At 40.1% G+C, this 19,516-nt stretch overlaps 1 protein-coding gene across 4 annotated transcripts; it reads right to left on the bottom strand.

Moving 5' to 3' along the window:
• Positions 1-470: 470 nt before the first annotated feature.
• On the bottom strand, positions 471-16,437 carry wls (Wnt ligand secretion mediator). Of its 4 annotated transcripts, none has more exons than XM_058640856.1 (12): positions 16,101-16,426; positions 11,587-11,859; positions 7,685-7,809; positions 7,439-7,600; positions 7,211-7,347; positions 4,455-4,623; positions 4,088-4,185; positions 3,793-3,856; positions 3,005-3,148; positions 2,735-2,818; positions 2,500-2,653; positions 471-1,490 (listed from the first exon to the last, which is right to left on the bottom strand). In XM_058640856.1, exons 1-12 carry the CDS (start codon positions 16,204-16,206, stop codon positions 1,381-1,383), a joined length of 1,626 nt encoding a protein of 541 aa, XP_058496839.1. In that variant the 5' UTR covers positions 16,207-16,426; the 3' UTR covers positions 471-1,380. The 4 variants fall into 4 exon arrangements, with proteins under 4 accessions (XP_058496839.1, XP_058496833.1, XP_058496844.1 ...); XM_058640850.1 differs by having other exon boundaries at positions 2,485-2,653; positions 16,101-16,413; XM_058640861.1 differs by lacking the exon at positions 471-1,490 and adding an exon at positions 1,512-1,781 and having other exon boundaries at positions 2,485-2,653; positions 3,026-3,148; positions 16,101-16,437.
• Between the last annotated feature and the right edge of the window lie 3,079 nt (positions 16,438-19,516).

Raw genomic sequence — 19,516 nt, 5'->3', positions numbered from 1 at the left:
CCTATTAAACAGAAAAAAAGCAGTAAATTACATTTGTATTATAGTTCTTCTACCAACCATGTAGTAAAATGTAGAGAATACTTATTCATAAAGCCTTACAAATGCCAAAAAAAAAAATTATATCTCACATTAAATATTACTTCCTGTTACATACATGCTACCTCTGTCCAACTTGCCAGATTTAGGTTGTTGTTCTTAGGTTAACCATAGAGAGGCGCAGTCACCCTACAGGACTTCATGTTCCTGATAAGTCATACTGAATTCCCATCCCATACAGTATATGACCGCATCTCATTATATTTAAAATAAGTGAAACAAAAACAAACTTTCCTGCCAAGTCTTCATCTATGTAGAGTCCTTAAAAAGTCTTGAAGGTGTTCATTACTGAGACATCTCATAAATTGCCAATAACTTATTTGTAAAATATTTGACTCAGTCATCAGGAGAAAACATGACAACACAAAATGATCTTAAGTAAAAGTTTTTTTTTTATTTAAATTAGCATAGTAAGCAAAACAGAACTAAGAACAGTGTGTAATAGGCTACAGTCAATTTCTAAAACATTGGTAGAGCTTGATGCATATATTGTGTGAGGTTGAAAATAAGCACTTTATAAAAAATAGATATCTACATTGTAACATAATGAACGTACAGTACGCATGACCCAAAGTGGCTATGTGGTCTGTACATTTCCCCCAATGACTTATAAAAAAGAATAAAGAAAGCCCACTTGCAAAACTAAGATCGACAGCAGCACTCCAGGTCATCTACTTTCTATGGAAGAGTGTATGTGTGTTGGGCTTTAAATGCCTTTTCTGAAAAGAGAACAAGTAATAAAAGCAGAAAATCAAAAGGAGTGGATGAATAATATCCACAAACTTTCCATTGTCCATCTTGGTCAGAAGCACAGGTCTTTATAAACCAGTCAGTTTAAGCACACTGTTCCTGAAAACACAAGTGGGACCTCCGCAGAACGTTTTCTTGACACTCGAATCTGTTCATAAAGCAGCTTTTCAGTACCTGACTTGGTGTCAAAAGCATTGTGCAACATTTATAAATACGACATATTTTACATAAAGTATGAAATGAGGGGGGACGAAATCCACCATGAAATGAAAAGGACAAATTTGAGTGTTGATTATATTTAGACTGTAGAGATACAAAAGGGAATTTAGGAGGAGGGTGAAACGTATCAAGTCATACACCTGAGGGTCTGGTGTTAGGAGGAGGGGTAGAAAAAAAAAGTGGAACTGGTGAATACATGCACGGTGGACAGTTGCCATTTCAGTGCCAGACAATGTAAAGAGAAAAGCCCCTTGGATTAAATATAAGGGAGGGGATCAGTAGGTAATGGAGGAGAGTCTCAATAACCTGCGAAATCTATTCATGGGCCTCTTTGCCAGTGAGCTTGTAGATTTCAGTGGGACCATCGACGTGAGTGATGGTTGTAGTCAGCTGGATGTCTTCCCCACTGTTTGCTCCAGCATCTCCTGCAAATATAAATATGGTGAACAATCAGCATCAAACATATTAATAATATAATACACATTAAGGTCTTTATATTCTTGGTTTTGACAAAGCAGCTGAAGACTGAAGAGACTGAAACTTGGAATATGACATCTCTCCCATGTAACTGCTTGATGGACATCAGGGAAAGCCTCCAGAACTTCAAAATCTCTTTTTCTCTCCACTTGTCACTGACGTCAGGAGATGGATGGTTTTCATTACTTTGCTGGTCTCCACTCCACCCCCTCTCTTCACTGTTTCCCCCTCCTCTCCATCTGGAAGAGAGCCTGGTGTCCATTAGAATCACCCCCTTGGGCCAAAGACACCCTTGTTTCCCTTGGGAATCGGAGTGTTTCTCAATTCAATCCTTCCCTTCCCTTCTTCCAAAAACAAACTTTGGATGAATAGGCAGCTTTACAGCAGAGCACAGACACTTGTTGCCCATCAGAATGAGGTTAGAGCTACTGGGAGACTATTGCAAGCCAACCATTCTCATTTTTTAAGTAAACCATGAGAAGAAAAAACAGTTAGGGCATGGTTGTGTAACACAGAGGGAAGTAATGCAAAAATATTTTTTATTAATTTCACCTTGAGGGGCAATAAAGCTCTGAACTTATTATTTTAAGGGTTTTCAACCCAGCTGACACTGGGCGAGAGAGGCTGGTACAACATGGATAGGTCAGAACAGCAGCCAATCACAGGGCTGACATATGGAATTAAACAACCATTCACACCATCAATTCATTTAGAGTCTCCAATAAATCTCTGGACTTTGGTGGAATCGAACTGGGGAACTGATTGTTGAAATGCACTCACTTCATTTCATGCAAAATAAGTAACCCAAACCCATTACGTATATATCCTAAATTCAACAGCTACAATAGAGGTTAATGGTTCATCCTGACCAGCTCCGATAGAGGACCAATCCATAAGTGATAAGACTGAGAGTATCATACGTCCATAGTAATATGTAGTTACCGGTGATGCACTGACCACTTGACCGCTCATCGCCATAGCGTTTGTGAGAAGGCGCGTAGAGGAACATGATGGCAAACACGTACAGATTCCACATGCCGTAGATACCAGTGAAGAAGGCACTGTTCACCTGCACCGTGTGCTCTCCCCAGTGCCAGTGACCCTCATTCACCTGGATGACACATAAATACACACATATCAGTAAAAAAAAACAAATAATTCCCATTTTATCAATTTATCACATCAAACTCACCTGACTGATGATGAAGAAGATGACCGTCATGGCAGCACAGGTCAGTGTGACCAACATGAGGAACTTGAACCTGAAAATCAGACCCTAAAGGGTCAGAAAAACCATGAGTTAAAGAAATACTTCACCAATTTGCATTTAGCTTTGTACTACTAGAATAGCGGTAGCATTGTTTGAATAATCGTGCTTCCCCCTTTGTGAAATGCCCTCCGATGAGGCGATGAGACAGGCAAATATTCCTCTATGACCCTATTTAAGCATTGCTAAACAAACCTCATAGTGCAACCGTCTTGCCTTGGACATGGCAGGCAGGGACGTCCTCTTTCCACTGATATTCCGGAAGACTTGGAAAACCATGAAGCAGAGGAAGAGGAAGTAGAGACAGGCACAAATCCCTGCCACAATTATGAATGCCATCTGAGGAAATGCCATTAAGGAAATTCTTCCTAAAACAATCGCCCAACAGTAGTGGTGCATGCGGACTTAGTACAACAAATACAGAGAGTAAATCAAGTTGAATTTGTCCACTGGTGTCAAAGCTAGGTCATACATGAACCGAGATGTGAAATTAAAAGATCAAAAAACAACTGTATTTCATTTACCAATCTTTAAAGTTGATTGTACAAACAGTCTCACACATGCAAGACCCAACCCTAGTTATGTGCCTCATTTATAATATTTTAACAAACTTCACAGCTGTAAAAAGGTAGAGAAGAAACTGCTAAAGAACTTTAGATCATGGTCATAGATCCTAGATGAACAAGACGAGTGTTTATCTGGTGTTTTTTTGTTTTTTCATGTGTAATGATGAATCCAGCATTTCTCAGCTCGTTCAAGCACAGCAATCTCACAGGTACACAAACATGTCATTACAAGACCCTGGGCAATACTTTCACATATGGCAGTGCTGAATTATTTCTCATATTAGTCTAGAGCTGAGATTATGTTTAGGGGAAAAACCAGGTACTACGACAACCAAATATACAGTACTAGCACAGTACAGGTCAACATGTAACAAAATACTGGGATTTGAAACATATTCACATATTTAAAAAGGATACAGCCAGTTCAGTTCCTACATCAGATGCCCAGATACTGTAGAAAGGGTTCGTCAGCTGGACACCTCTGATGGGAAAAAAAAAAAAAAAACAGCACATGAACACTTTCACTGCATGAATTTTATTATAGAGGGCAGCAAATTAACAGCAGGTGAAGATTATGCATTAAAATAAGAAAAGGCACGAGACAGAACCCAACTAAGATTAATTGTTATAAAACTTGCTGCAAACTAGAAATCGACTTTTGTTAAAACAATATCTGTATTTGAATCAAGTAAAAAGAAAACCGCAGTCTCACCTCTCACACATGTCAAAGATAAAAAGGCAGAAGGAGCCAAAGACGATGGGTCCCACCTGCTTCCAGTAAACGGAGAAACGGTTTCTCTCCGTCTGGTCCTGGGTGAACACACATAAAATATTTAAACGTATGATACACTGTATATCAGCTTACTGTATTACACTTCCATTGATCATATGTGATCCTCCTCCTTAAATCAAAGCCAATCTGCAAATACTATTAATGCCCAGAAGTAAAAAAAAAAAATTAAAAAATAGTAACTTATTTGTTTGAAAGGTAATTTTACCAGATGCACACATTGAAATACTGCAGGTAAGTCAAAATACATCATGAGAGTGAAACATTTAAAAGCTGCCGGCTACTGTACCATGAGGTGCTCCCCACAGAAAATGATCCAGAAGGAGAGCAGCATGGAGTAGAAGATACCCTGCCTGATGTCTCCGAAAAGCAGCATCCAGGTCCAGTTGAAGCCAATAGAGAACCACTCCACTGGAATGTTGATGAACGTCATCGAAATTCCCAGTGCAAGAATAACCCTGAAAGAGCAATAACAGTCTTAACACTAAAATCTTTAAATTCCAACCACTTTAAAATTGTAATAAATGACCATTACATTCAGGTAAATGTCAAATTAATTCACAAAATACTGATTTGGCTTTTCACATCCACACGACTCTCTCTGCAACCGTAGCAACCAAAAAGACCCACAGGTGAATTATACTACAAAAAAAACATCAGTCATTCAGCAGTTTTTTATAAACACTTCTTGCCCGCATTCTCCCCTGCAGTCTGTCAGTCAGGTTTGATAGTATTGCTCGACAGGTCATTTTCAAGTGAAGGATACGCAGAACACAAAACATGTCTGTTCACAAAGATCAAACAAAGGCAGAATAACAAAAAGGTCATATTTTAAGTGTTAAGTGTACAATTGTCCTGCATTTGTAGCTTCATAAATGTCAACCTTATATTAGATAAATTATACATAAACCTCATGATAATTGTGGTATATTTTAGGAGAATATCTACACAATGCATTGCCTTCATTACATAAGTAGCCTCATTATTACACTGAACCTTTGCTAAACCTTGAAATCCAGGCTTTTATAGAGAAATGTGGACATTTATTAAAAAACACTCAGCCTACAGACAGACAGAATGAAGCTCGTCTTCAGAGTGTCTGCAGCAGGTTCTTGCATGCCACCAGGAGATGAAAGGAGGATCGTAAATAGCCATTTAAGAGGGCAAAACAGAGCCAGAGACTGTGTGTGTGAGACGGACGGACGGGGGGGGCTGGGCAGCAGATAAAGGTGACCTTATAAACATCTGGGTACAAGCGGTTTATGCAAAGGCTGCGGGTAACAGACGTAAATGAATACAAGCTCGGAGCAATTCCATTCCAGAGAGCAAGTAAGTGAACAGACAGAAAACCATGGTATGCAGGGAATGTGCCCTGATCACTACCAGCACAGGCAGGGGAGCTGAGGCCTGAACGCATCTGTGCGACTGTGTGTAGAAAATAAGGGTTTGATAGGAAAATCTGGTGGGAAAAAAAAGGAGATTTTTGACAAATAATAGCAGGAAAGTGATGCAGTGTCTCATTTTAAGAAAAGTCACTTAAGTAACAATATTAAGATGTATAAATGCACACCAAGATTTCCCTCCCACATCTGTCCTTCAAAGTTTTTTAAGTCTGGAGGTTCACCATTCTGACACTCTGTGGACAACATGACTGGTTGAGCTTTTACAGCATGAAAAAAATTATTTCCTGTCCACAAATAGGGTACGAGTCACACTTATGAAGAGTGTGCTACTCATTTGGGAGTAGGAGCCTTGAGCTGGTGTGCATATGGTATGCGTATGTGGTGTCTTGCGAGCTGAAGTGTAAGTCCTGAGAGTGTTTGTGAAGCATGTGTCAGCCGAGTGCTAGCTTGCAGATTTTCAAAACACGTTTCACGCTTCACCGGGCACTTCCTGTGGCACAGAGTGCAGCCTCTTGCTGATCCATCTTCCCAGAAAACCAGGGGGTTACACAAATATTCGGCTGTGATCAAGGCTTCAACTTCCCACAGCATAACATTCAAACCACCTGTGACATATCCAGCTGCTTCATTTTCAACAGTTCATAAAGAGATGAACACAAATACCTGATGTTTTAAATCTTCCTATAAAAAAAAGGAGACATTCTTGTTCCCCTGAGGAAATCTGGCAAGTAGAAGCTTTCTTCAGAAACTAAGAAGCCCGTGTAGTATTGTTCACAGATGGAAGCTAAAACCACCTCACCGCACTACAGTTTTGCAGAGCACAACCTACCGATGGAACTTGACAACGTTCCTCCTCGGTGGCTTGATGAGCAACGCCCTCTGCTCTCAATGACCTACTTGCATATTTCATCCATTGTTAATATGTGTCTTCACCCAGTAGATTCACTGAAGCACAGGCTGTGGCTTTAACCATAACTGTAGGTTCTAGCTGTTTTTCAAGAACAAGTAGAATTTGTCCCTAGTTATCACCTAACAGAGACCATCTTTAATAGAGTATGGTATAAAAATTAAGGCATTCAAACCATCTGTGACAGATCCAGCTGCTTTATTTTAATTGATGCCCAACATAACATGTTTTTGGGTTTTTTTTTTTTAAACCATGTGTTGTAGCATCTCACCATGTTCACATACAGAGTTCATCTGAGCTGCTTGCTCAGTCAGGAAGTAAAATATACAAACAAACAAAGAAAGCTCTGCTGAGAGTGAGAAATAATTCTGCCATTCCGACTGTTTGCATAATTACGTTAACAGTTCATTCATCTGCCCAACCCGAATACAAAGCATATATGAAACAGAGAATGTAACTAACATTGTTGCATTAACATTTCTGAAGCAGACATTATGTTACCTCAGGGATATTGCAATCAAATCTTTAGATTTGAAATCTTAAATTCAAATTTATTAACTTTCTTAGTGAAGCAACTTTTACTAGTGCATCTTGACTGATAATCAGAATGAATGCATTGATAATATGGACTGAAAATTGCAGTAAACAACTTGATTGCAATTAAGAAAAGATTTAATTGTTTGAGATAACTTTATTCATTTAGTCATTACAATGCAACAATGATTGAGTACTTACTTCTCCAGCAGCACAGGAGGTCTGCTCATGAGCATGATGCGTCTCCAGTACCATATCATGATAATGAGGATGCTGGGTGTGAGGAATGTCTTCATTGCAAACCAAACCTTTGTAAAGCCTCCGTTCTGGTGGATGCTCTTTGGGGTGAGTACACAGGCAAAATCATTGTCAATAATCTGTAGCGTGCATCTAAAAATACAGCATATGTTCATCAAAATAACAACTTACAACAAGGCGAATGTCTTTGATTTCACCGATCCCAACGTTAACCTTCCTGCGCTCATTGACAGGCAAGCGGATGTTGAGAAGGTAGTACTTGTGGGCCACACTGCCAATCTCCATGAAGGGCAGCAGGTCACACTCGTAGTAACGTCCCTCATTCTCAAAGTTCTGAAAACATTTGGCAACACAATTGTTTTTAAAAACACATTGCGATTTTTACAATTAAACAGAAGATACGGTCGTTTCCCTCACCTTGATAGTGGTAAAGTTGCAGCTAAGTTTCCTCAGTTCAAAGGAGTGAGCCATCTCCGTCCAGTCACTCACTGTGTCGTCTCTGTAAGCCAGACGCACGTCGAGACTGGCCATCGCGCCATCGTCTGGAAATAATTGATAAGATAATGCACTTTAGCATCAATACAGCAATTTGGTGGACAGTTTGATTAGTTAAAAGCACGTCATAGATCATGAGCTCAGTGTTAATGAAACCACTATTTTTTTCTTTTGGATAAATGGATAATGAAATGAATAATACATTCACATTCATCTGTATTTGTAAAATGTTACACATCCCTGCACAACACTACTGCACGTCATTATCCCAGTGACGGGATAAAATGAAGAGCTGATGATTACAACACAGACAGCCATGACATTTTCATTACAAGCTGAGTGCTGGCACTCACATTTAGTGCAAATGTGTTCCTTCCCACCAACTTTCAAATGTTTAACATGCTAATATACACTGCAGAGCAAGTGAATGGAAGAGTTGACATTCATTTTTGCTATGAATTCGGGAAAATGTCAGTGTTCATTAAGAAGTTTGCATTTTCAACAGTACTGACATTGACTGGTTACATCTAAAACAAACATGTTAATACAAGGACACATTCTGAGTGTCAATATGTGGTACAGACCCCTGAATAGACTTGGGGATTCATTCCCTGCATGTCAACATGGTGTGTGTGTGTGTGATTGAGTCTGCTCTCCAAGGTGGCCCAAGTCTAGGTTACTTCCTCCTTGACATAAACTTCAACAGCACCTTGCCTTGGCCTCCAACAAACAACACCCAAAGCAAAGCTATTAAAACTGCATATTTAGATACATTACAAAGCCAAGTGTTCTCTCCTCCAGCCCACCTCTTGTGAGCCTCTTGTGCCGTTATGAAACAAGCTGTAATGAAAAGACAAGGAACCCAGTGGCCTTTGCTGTAAGAAAAAAAGAGAGGCAGGGGGAGAGCGAGCCAGATGAGAACTGGCAGCCGACTGTCTCTGTAATGCCCTTCCCTCTGCTATTGGTTGAGCCAGACGCCCTCGAATGTCAGCTTATTTCGCGCAAACATTCCACTTCAGTCCAGCAGTCATCGCCACAGAAACTAAGCCTCCTCAACAGCTGTGTTATTAATGGACCACAGCCAATGAGTGCTCGGTGCCAAGGTGGAGTGGGGTGGAAGGAGTGGTTAATAAAGGCAAAGCTTTTCATGGCATGAACATTGATAACCAGATAAGGTAGTCAAGGAATGACAGCCTTGTATTAAAGTGTAACAAACCACTAAACCATGTGTAAACCAGTTTATATGGGCATCTAGTAATGTTATTTGTTGATCCAGGTGTAAATCCAAAGTCACTTATAATAAGCAGACTTGGCAACTATGGTCTCAGCCGTGTTCTGGACAGGATTTCAACAGATTACCCAACAGCATTTTGTTAATTGTAAATGTGGTGGCTACGATGGTAGATGGAGGTTGTTGCATTTTACCAACTCTGAATTTAGTATGTAATTTTATGCAGACTCAATCACTTCTTGTCTTTATCAATTTTCTTTTTAACAATAGCCAAAGCACTTTAATATTTAGAGTCTGAGAAATACTGAGCAGACAGAATAACAAACAATATTGCACTTAAAAAAACAAGAGGCTAAATGAAACCATATATTTAACCAACAAAACTCAAACATAACAGGGCTGTTTCTGTTCATAGTATGAGTAGGTCCAAAGAACACATTTGGCTGTTTAATTGTGTTTTAAAATGTCTACTTTTGGATCAAACTTTGCATAAAACAAACTCGGTGAGAACCAAGTGATATTAAACAACTCGAGTTTTAAAGTGGCAGGTCCAACTGGTATGCAAAATTCAATATTCCACTTGTTATGACAGCTCCTGCTGTACCTCAGGAGAAAATAACAAACTACAGCTTTTTACAGATTTCACTGAGCCAGAAACTGTTAGAAACCAAACAACAGTGACATGACTGTTTACACAAGGCAGAGCAGAAAGACTCAGTCATAAGACCACACAACAATTGTTAAAAACTGGCCTAAATGTTAATAACCATTTGTCAGTATCATGATTGCGTGTCACACTACATTATGAAGCTCAGATTGACCTTATCATACATAGCTATACATTATAAGCTCTGTAGCAAAGACTCAAAACCTTTCCCAGGACTGACTAGTGATCTTATTAAGCTTTCACATCTTCCTCTCTAATCCCTTCTTTCAGGGTCCAAAACACCCTGCCAGGATACCAATCCCTCTTCTACAACATAACAGTTATCTCCCTCCTCCTCCGCCCGTTCCTCTAATTCAGAGGGTTTAACACGTCGAGATGTTTGTCCACCAGTGATACACTTAACAGTATTGTTTGACGAGGATAGTGAATTTGAGGTGACAGTAGATGCTGGATATTTAATCTTGCATCGCCTGGAGTTCCACAGCAGATTAAATTTACTCATGCAGGGTTCAACAAAACTGAAATGTATTTTTGTTTGCTTTAACCTTGAATAATAACTATAAAATGGTTGTATTGTATTTTATTCTATTGTATTGTATTTTAGACTTTTTTGTACCGCTGCTACTTTGACCCAATTTCCCCTTGGGGATAAATAAAGTTATCTATCTATCTATCTATCTATCTATCTATCTATCTATCTATCTATCTATCTATCTATCTATCTATCTATCTATCTATCTATCGTGACAGCACATTAAGAGAGGTTTAGTGCCTCATAAATGGGAGTTGCCATTACAAAAGAAAACAAAATGTCTTGCATGCAACATTCTCATTAAACTCTCTTGATACACATTTTCCCATCACAGGGTTTACCAACCTTTTTGACTACAGACAACAGTCAAGCACTATAAAAATCATAATTCAACCTTAAGAACAGTTCAAAACACATAAATCGCGAGACTGTCTTACAGAGGAAAGCAGTCATTGCATGATACAGTGTGTAAGCGACAGGCACGTTGTGTTTTTAATGTCCAATCTGCTGCAGAGATTTATTCTGATTTAAAACAAAATATGTTCAGGAAAAATAAGACAAAAACAGTGCAGCAGACTCACATTTGGCCCTGGTCTTCCCATGTTTAAATATGTACCACCACATGTAAAATGCCTGAATAATGTAAGAGGGCAAAAACTTTAAATGATTATATTACTGAAATGTAAACATGAGGTAATCTATTTGTTCCACTCACTACACAAATTAAAACTGTAATATCTTAACTAAAGTTGAACGGTCGGGGGGGGGGGCATCACATACATTTTGAAAATTAGAATGATGTCATCCACAAAGTATGTAAATGATTTGGTTGTGAGTCTCAGGGATGGATAATAGGAGAGTGCATTGCTCAGGGTCAGCCAACTATGAAAGGGGTCCAGATTACCTCTCTCCTCTCATTTAATATCTGTCTCGAGGGCTCCTGACAAGCCCATCTACTGCTATGGAGAACAAACAGCAGGACATCCATCATTGTTTGCAGCCAAACTGTGTCACAGAAATCCAATCTACTGACAGAGACACACTGCTGGGGATTCCACGAAAACATTCACCTCAAAAAACTGAATCAAAACCTGGTAATAAAAGAAATACACCAGCCAGTATTACTGGTAAAGTTGTAATGTGTGAGTCTGTGCTTGAATTTACAATGTGAGGAAATTGGAAGTGACAACAGATGCCTTCAGATTGTGAAACTAAGGAATAACAGAGAGATCAAACATTGACACAACTACAAAAAAAAAATGTTGCACAGGAATAAAAATTTCACTAAAAGGGTTTGCATTCAGTTTAGCCTCACTTCCCTCTTCTACATCTTTCAAGCCATGTCCTGGAGGAGACTCATGAACCAAAAATATTAGCAAAGTCTTGGTTCTTACCTATCTGGTTGTACATCTTAAAGGCAATGTCAAACTGCAGGATAACCAGCATAAACTGGAACCAGGGGCTCATCTCCTTCTGGGGCAGAGGGATGTGAATGGCAAACACAATGTTGTTGGCTTCAATCCTTTTGGCCACAGCCTCATCAAAGGTCCTGATCTTCTCACATTGGTCATGACCCCAAGGCATGAACCATTTTGATTCCTCTTGGTGCTTGATTTTGTCCACACATTTGGTGGCCAAGTAGTGGACTGCTGTAGTGGGGCTGGGAGCTGTTGAGACAAAGTGGAAGAGATGTTAGGGTGGACGTTATAATGAAATACGGCAGCAAAGTGGTTCGTAGTCCTGCCAAGCTAAATGTCCCCTCAGACTAATAAATCACCTAAAAAGTTTCAGTAAAAAAATAAATAAAGTAAAGTTGATCAACCATTAGGAGCTGGCAACAGGTTGGATTTGAGCCAAATCCATTCCAAACACCTTGGCCGTTAGTTGGAATACGGTTTATAAAAACGCCTGCGGGCCAGTTTTACTCACTGAAATGATGGAGCAGAAAAATTCCCGAAGGCTCTCAGGCACCAATTACACTGTTTCGCAATGAGATTCATGAGCAATACCGGTGTTCGTAGTCTGTACTCACAGGATTTGAGTGGTGCTTGTGAAAGGATCCATCATTATCATGAGAACACAAAAACTTTAGTTGGCTGTTGTTAAAGCTGGAGGTTTGGTGTGAATGACATCACAGAGATCTGAGAGTCGAGGTTTAGCCTCGGGGAAAAAAAATAAAGACAAACCAGTTTTAAAACACCATATTCGAGAGGTGATGTCAGACTGATAACCTTTCCATTATCAGTGGCCTTGTTTTCTGATATCAGTTACAGCAGAGACTAACAACATGAAACCAGGTCTTCAAGAGTCACCAATTTCACTATCAAAACCACTTAAACATTCCATTATACCATGCATATGGTACGAGACATTTTTAATGGTTCACCAAATCGTAGTGTCAGACTCTCAGCCTGTTCCATGTTTATTCAAGCGTAAAACCATATTTATTCTGCCCTCAGAAGAGTATTTACTTTGAGCTTTGGTGAGCTGCCATTTACTCAGTAAGATATGAAAATAGCACAAAATTAATGTTTGACCACAACAGGGCTGAACTGAATTGATATTTTATCGAAATTGGTCTACTGGAACATTACCATTTTAGATTAAATATTGTCCCGACCGACTGAAGAAAACACCTTTGCACAAGTATCACACAATAATCATTTTAAATATGTGATTCAGGTGAAAATGAGAATAAATATGTACAAATTACCATTCCCTCTCATATGGCAATTTTAGTCAAAATAATCGCAATTAGACATTTATTTAAAATCGTTAAGCCATATCGCATGTTTGTATGTCAAAGGAGAAAGTCAAAATTCATCTATGTGAAAAAGCTAATGAGAACTAACATTTAGTAGAAACACTTTAAAATTAAAGTTAGTTAGCAGCTATTTTGACAAATCAGTTTTCAGTTAAGCAAAATACTTTTCTTTGGTCAAAACAAGTACTAAAAATTTTATTTTAAATACACTTTATAGACTAAAAAAAGTATATAGCAAGAAACAAATAATCAGTAAATGATTCCATTGTGAAGATGATCACTAACTGCAATCATATAGCAAACGTATTGGTATTAATAATTTCATAAATGCTGCAAGTTTGTATGAGTAGGTATTGAAATGCATCAATAGGTGAAGACATTGAAATTGATAAATGGATGTCCCCGTTTGACCTAGAAAGACCTGAATCTAACAAAGTGAAGTACGGCTTTAAGATGGAAGAGCAGATGCTTCCAAATTGAGAAATGCTGGAAAAGAAAGAATGAGACAAATGCTGATGACCTGTTTGTTGTAGGAAGTAGTGACTCATTGGCAAGAGCGAGAAAGGCCAGACTTTTTGATGAGACACAACTCATCAAAAAGTTTACTGACATTTCTAATTCAATTCAAAGCTCTAATCACAGTCAAAGACAATTCCACAAAAGGACTTCATGACAGGGTTACTCTTTAAGCTTGGCTATTTCAGCATTTCTAACTTTAGAAAAGAAATACAAACCAAATTTAACAAAGCTTCAAAAAAGGTATCACACTAGTTTGTACCAGAACAACTTATCTGTCTGTATAATCGGATCAGTTCACTGATACAGAGGGCTGAAAGGTGGGCACCACTAAGTTAACACACAGTCATAAAACCCAACAGGGGTCATCTCTCTAAGGCAGCCTTAAAGGGACAGTTCAGGTTTTTAGAAGTTTAGTTGTTCATGGTATGAATCCATCCATCCATCCATCTAGTCCCTGTGGACAGATATATTCTGTGTCTCAGGTTGGCTCCCAGCACTGGTGGAACACCAAGCTAGTGTTGATACTGCTTTAACTAATATAAGCCCACTTCCAAGAAAAAAACCCAAGCTATCACTTAAATTGTCTTAACAACTGTCCAACAATAAAATACAAATACACACACAGTGGGGAAGAAGATACACCAAACCAAATTAAAACCCAGTTATCTGTAAAGCTCTTGAAGTTCAATTATCTAGTGACCCTGTGAGTCCAGCAGCACACTGGCTCCTACAGTCTCTGTCACAGCGTGTCCAGAATAATGGCTGTCCCCTGAGCCCGCTGACCCCATACTGTGTTCCCAGGTTTGTCGGGAAACAAGGGGAGAAAGAAAAAAACCTTTCTACTCAATTATCCCTGCCGCCCCCAGCCACCGAGCAAACACAAAGGAATCTGGCTTCATTAAAACCATCTCTGCCTAGACGGAGCCAAACATGCTAATTTGTCACCAGCTCTGTGGCGAGTGAGAGGGAGGCTGGCTGAAGGTGGGTTTACATTAAGCGGGTTTATGCACATCTTGGATTTATGCATTTAAGACACTTCCAAAAACTATTTATTATGCCAACAATCCCACGCAAGAAAATTGTTGAGTTTCTAAAACCACATCCGATTTCAGTCCAGACCTGGTCTTGCGACAATCGTGCATGCCTTCTGATTTTAGGCTGATATGAATAGATTATCTGGCCAAATTATCCTGTAGTGTGAGGGGTTAACAGACACACAAGTATCATAAGTATTAGACATGTTTGACATATACGACTGAACCAGGATTGGGGCGTGATGAGAGACAACCAGTGTGACGAGGATGAAAGTGAAGACAGTGTCCCAAGCCTGGTGGACGGTAGAATAAGAGGGCAAACTTGTGGATTCAGGGCAACAGTATGATTGCTATGATTGTTGTGATGACGCATCACAACCAAATGGACACCTCCATGTCTGTTTACATTCTGAAGTCACATTAAATCAAATCAATTGCATTTCTGTGAGATCCCAAATCCCTGAAATCACCAAGTATGTGTGGTCCTGCGTCTTGACTGGATCGTCTCCTCTGTGCTTTCTCAGGATTAAAACATTGACAATCAGTTACAAAGTTTGTTGTGTCTGTGGTCTCAGATTTGAAAATCCTCTCGTGTGGGGCAGTTGTGCGGGTCTTAACTTGTGTCATCAATTTGCACCTTTTCGCACTTCTTCAGTGGCGACTTGGACAAAAATTTGACACCACACCCACCTCGGTGAACACAGCATAAACCAATACGGACTGATTTAAACTTTTGTTTTTACTGTGATAATAATGTTTTTTATCACCCATTTTAATGGAAACCAGACAGAGACTGGATTTAAGAAACTTGACAGCAACTCCAAAACAGTCCTTGAGGCAAAATGCAACTTTGACAGCTGTGTGCACTTGTGTGTCTTTGTGTGTGTGTGTGTGCACCACTGTCTGTCTCTGTGTAAATGGGAGAAGAAAAAAACTAGGGACATGAATGCGCTGCCTGCGAGGCAAATGGGCGATTTGGGAGAAGGGGAGAGACACAGGGGGGAGAGGAAGGAGTGAGAGGAAGGTAGAGATGCTGCCTGAGGCCCCCACACGGCAGACACACATTATACATGGGAGGAGGAGGAGGAATAGGAGGCGGAGAAAAGAGAACAAGAACATTCGAGTTTGGATCAAAGAAGTGTAATAAATGCGATTTCAGAGCACATATGTGTTGGTTAAACAACACAAATAAAGCTCTCCAACAGCAGTGTCTTGTAATGTCGTTGTCCACGGTCATAAAGACAGTGGTGGTATGTGTGCAGGGAGCTAACACCTTGATACAAAGCACTGATTTAGCGGAGGTGCAGCAGCTTTAAGTGACGGGTTTTAAAGCGCTGCATTGTTTGAGCGTGAAGGTAAACACAGCTAAAAAAGTTAGCCCGTACTGTGTTTCTGCTCGTGAAGAAAAGGTTCCTCCGCGCTGCTGTGAAGGCACGTACCGAAGTCAAAACTTAATGGTTTTTTAACATTTGGAGCCAATTCACGTTTGAATTTTCCCCCAACAGACACACTCGCACCGAGGCAAGCGCTAGCTAAACAAACGAGCGGAAAAAAGTGAATGATGAAGAGGGGGAAAAAAAACGTAACTTACCAATTAAACCGCCGACCATGAAGGCTAACGCCTGAAACAAAAGAAGAGTAACTCCCATTATCACCAACTTTTTGGTGCTCATATTCTCAATGATAGCCCCCGCCATCGTGAATCAAAGGCTGGAGGAAAAAACACACAGAGAAAAAAAATATCACACGAGTGACACAAACAACAGTGTGTGGAAAGGAAAAAGACGACGCTGATGCATCCACGGTCAGCAGGAAGACGAACTGGGCCCCTCCACCGCTCTGCTCCTGCTTTTCAACTTCAGAGGAGAAGAAGAAAAAAAAAAAGAGGAATCACATGACCTCAGCACTCAGCTTTATCCCCTCACAGCCAACACTATAGACCAGGGGAAAATCTGTGGAGCGCCGCTGCATTGCAATAGAGCCTGGTAATGCAGGTTACCGTGTCACTGAATTCCTGTAATAGCTCCCCTGTTTGCGGCTCTCTGGGCTATTTAAAGGAGGATTTCAGAGGGTCCAGTCTCATGTTGTGCAGTGTTATACCATCCACACATTGTCCTCCACAGTGTCTGTTCTTAATCCATGTTAGACACGGAGGGACATGCAGGGACGTTGTCATCTGCAAAAACTCAAACGAGATTTCACTTTAAGTCTGCAGTCTTTAAATGTTGCATCATAACCTGTAGAAAATCAGGAGTGTTTTAAGAGACTTAGAAGGCCAGAGTCAAAAAAAAAAAAGTGTGCACACATTTAAGCTGTGTTTGCATCATGGTACAGTTCGGTTTGGTACAGTACGGTATGGTTTGGAAAGGTACACCCCGGGTCAGGCTTGCGTTTCAACAGAGAACAGTACCATTACTTGGTAGGCAGGTGTGCGCTGTGCTCAATGGCCGCGTCAGCAAGATAAGTAGCGTGGCGTTTTGTGTGACAACAACAAAGAACAACATCAAACGTGACACAACATACAACAATGGACAGCTCCTTTTTTTTCCTGCTCTGTTTGTCTCAACAAGACAACAAGCAGGGGAGCAACACTTTTCTGGCGCCCAATCAGCCCACTGTCATGAGTGGAGCCGGTCTAGCTCCACCAGTACCATTACTCTGGTTCCCCAAAGAAAGGGTACTAAAAAAACTGAATGGTTGAACCAGGCTATTTTGGTATTATTCCTAATGGTAACGCAAAAAAAACAACAGGCTTTTGGCACATATGTTCAGGGCCAGGTCATACTTTACATACTTTACGTGTCTGCAGATTGCTTAGGTCCATGTGAGGTAAATTATCCACCCATTTCCACAGTGGTCCACTGCAAAGTCTGAGCACACCTCCAGTTTGAGTCCACAGGGACAGTGCATGAGTAGACTGCACATGCTCCCTCTAGTCCAGTTGGTGGTGTGCTCTTGTTTTGGACAATATAGAGACACCAAGGAAGAGAATACTCATGGAAACTCAGCACTTAAAATAACGTGTTTCTATCAAGTGGAAGTTTGGTACAGTATGGCCCTTATTCGGGAGCAGTACCAAAATAACTACCCCAACTGTTCCATTTTTGGCACCCTTCCCTTGGGGAACCAGAGTAAAATGGTACAGTAAGGTCAGCTGATTTGACCTCAGAAAAAGGCTACTCCTTTGCATCCGGTGTTTTTTCAATGCCCCCATCAGGCACAGCCCCAACCCCACCTACCAAGTAAAGGTATTGTTCTCAGTCGAAATACAACACAATAACTAGTGGTGCATGCGTTGTTCACAGCAAAACAGACAGTGAACATCTACAGCTGTCTCATATGTCACAAACACAACAGACCCAATCCAGTTTCAAAGTAAAAGCATCATAAAGTTTCTATTCCCTGAATCCATTCTTTTTTTTAACAAGGCTTTTACTGTTAAATATTTGCAGGACTGACAGATGTGCAACTTCACCCTAAAGAGTCCTGGTATTTAGTTGAGTACAGATAATATTTGGAGTATATACAAGTATATTCTTTACTACTTCCAAAGTAAAACTATATCAAACAAGAAGCTGCACAGCTGGATCGAGTGTGGATCTGGCCTAAGAATTTGTGATATCTAATGAATACTGCCTTTCCCAACCACTTTAGGGAACTATGTTGGCCTTTACACACCAGAGAGGGTGTTGTTCCTCTTAGAAACATGGTGGTGTAACATGGCAGCTCTTGCCTAAACTACTTCATTTCAATATTACATTTCAAAGGTTTCGTCATCTTTGTGTAACCACACATGTCCACTCTGCTCTTTCAGTTGCAAGTTGACATTGTATCATCCTTATCGGTACAGCTTATTTATTTGTATCCATATCTGTGCTCCTTTTGTGTAACTGGGGAAAATCTTTGAATTAAGATTTACGGAGAGATGGTCAGGGTGGTACTGAAGGAATCGAGAGCAACAGGGAGGGTATGGGAGCAAAATGGGATGGTGACTGTGACGCAAGGAATTGATATAAGAGTATAAATCAGGTTTAGTGGTGATCCACTTCCATCTGGGCCTCCCCTGGGCTACATGCAGGGTTTTCCCCCCATTCTCTTTCAGCTCAGCTGTCACAGTTTACTGCCATGTTGTTTTGGGCTGACCGTGTTTATGTTTTCTTGGTGGTGTCCGTCTTAGAATGGTGTTTGGTGTGTGGTTCTGGTCCAGGTCTGAGGACATATGTCCAAGCCATTGCATGTCTCTGCATTTGATTTCTAGCACCATAATCCGGCTTTTAAACGTCTTGTACAGTCTTGCATTTGAGATCTTGTTGGACCAGAATATGCTGCATATTTTTCTGTGGCTTCCGTTTGAAATGCACTTATTGTAAGTCGCTTTGGATAAAATTGTCCGCTAAATGACATGTAATGTAATGTTGTAAAAAAAAAAGGGGTTAATCGTACACATGTCACTTAATCTTGTGATTTTTAGTGGAGTTGCACAAAATCTGGTACTAATGGTGGCTAAAATCGTGAAGAAGCTAGATCAAACAGAAAGAGTAGGAGTTAATATCAGGGCTGATGATATAGCTACAAAGGATTATTATGATAAACATTTTCAAATCAGTCAGTATTGATAATTATTGCGAGTAAGTAAATCATCTCGAGCCCAACATATGGGTTTGCACCTTATTTTTTAACTTTCAAGTATGGTTTTTCACACATGTATGTTATGTAGCACACAGGTACGTGTCATTTAAAATAACATAAAAGAAATCTACTGGATTGTATCAGGGTTCATTTTAAATAGCAAAATATCTTCAATACAGGACTTTCCAGTTTGTAATGCTGGCTGCTGTTTTTCTCTCAAGGAAACGTGCTGCCACGTCCTGAACAGCATCTGCCTCTGCATGAGGCAGATTCTGTGAGCTGCACCAGAATCCCATTCTATGTTCCAGAGAGACACCACCACCTGTACTGTAGGTCTGTTTCAAATGGCACAGTAAATGCTGGTGTTGGTGCAGAATG

Source organism: Solea solea, chromosome 1 (assembly GCF_958295425.1).
Source record: "Solea solea chromosome 1, fSolSol10.1, whole genome shotgun sequence".
NCBI classification, from domain to species: Eukaryota; Metazoa; Chordata; class Actinopteri; order Pleuronectiformes; family Soleidae; genus Solea; species Solea solea.
This window is presented reverse-complemented; position numbering and strand designations above follow the sequence as displayed.

Coding starts and splice junctions, on each gene's coding strand:
- wls (XM_058640843.1), bottom strand. CDS start 16,206: ATGGCGGGGGCTATCATTGAGAATATGAGCACCAAAAAGTTGGTGATA. Junction 3,857..4,087: donor ATCTTTGACATGTGTGAGAG/GTGAGACTGCGG, acceptor TTTTCCCATCAG/AGGTGTCCAGCTGACGAACC. Junction 1,782..2,484: donor AAGTGGTCAGTGCATCACCG/GTAACTACATAT, acceptor GCTCTCTTCCAG/ATGGAGAGGAGGGGGAAACA.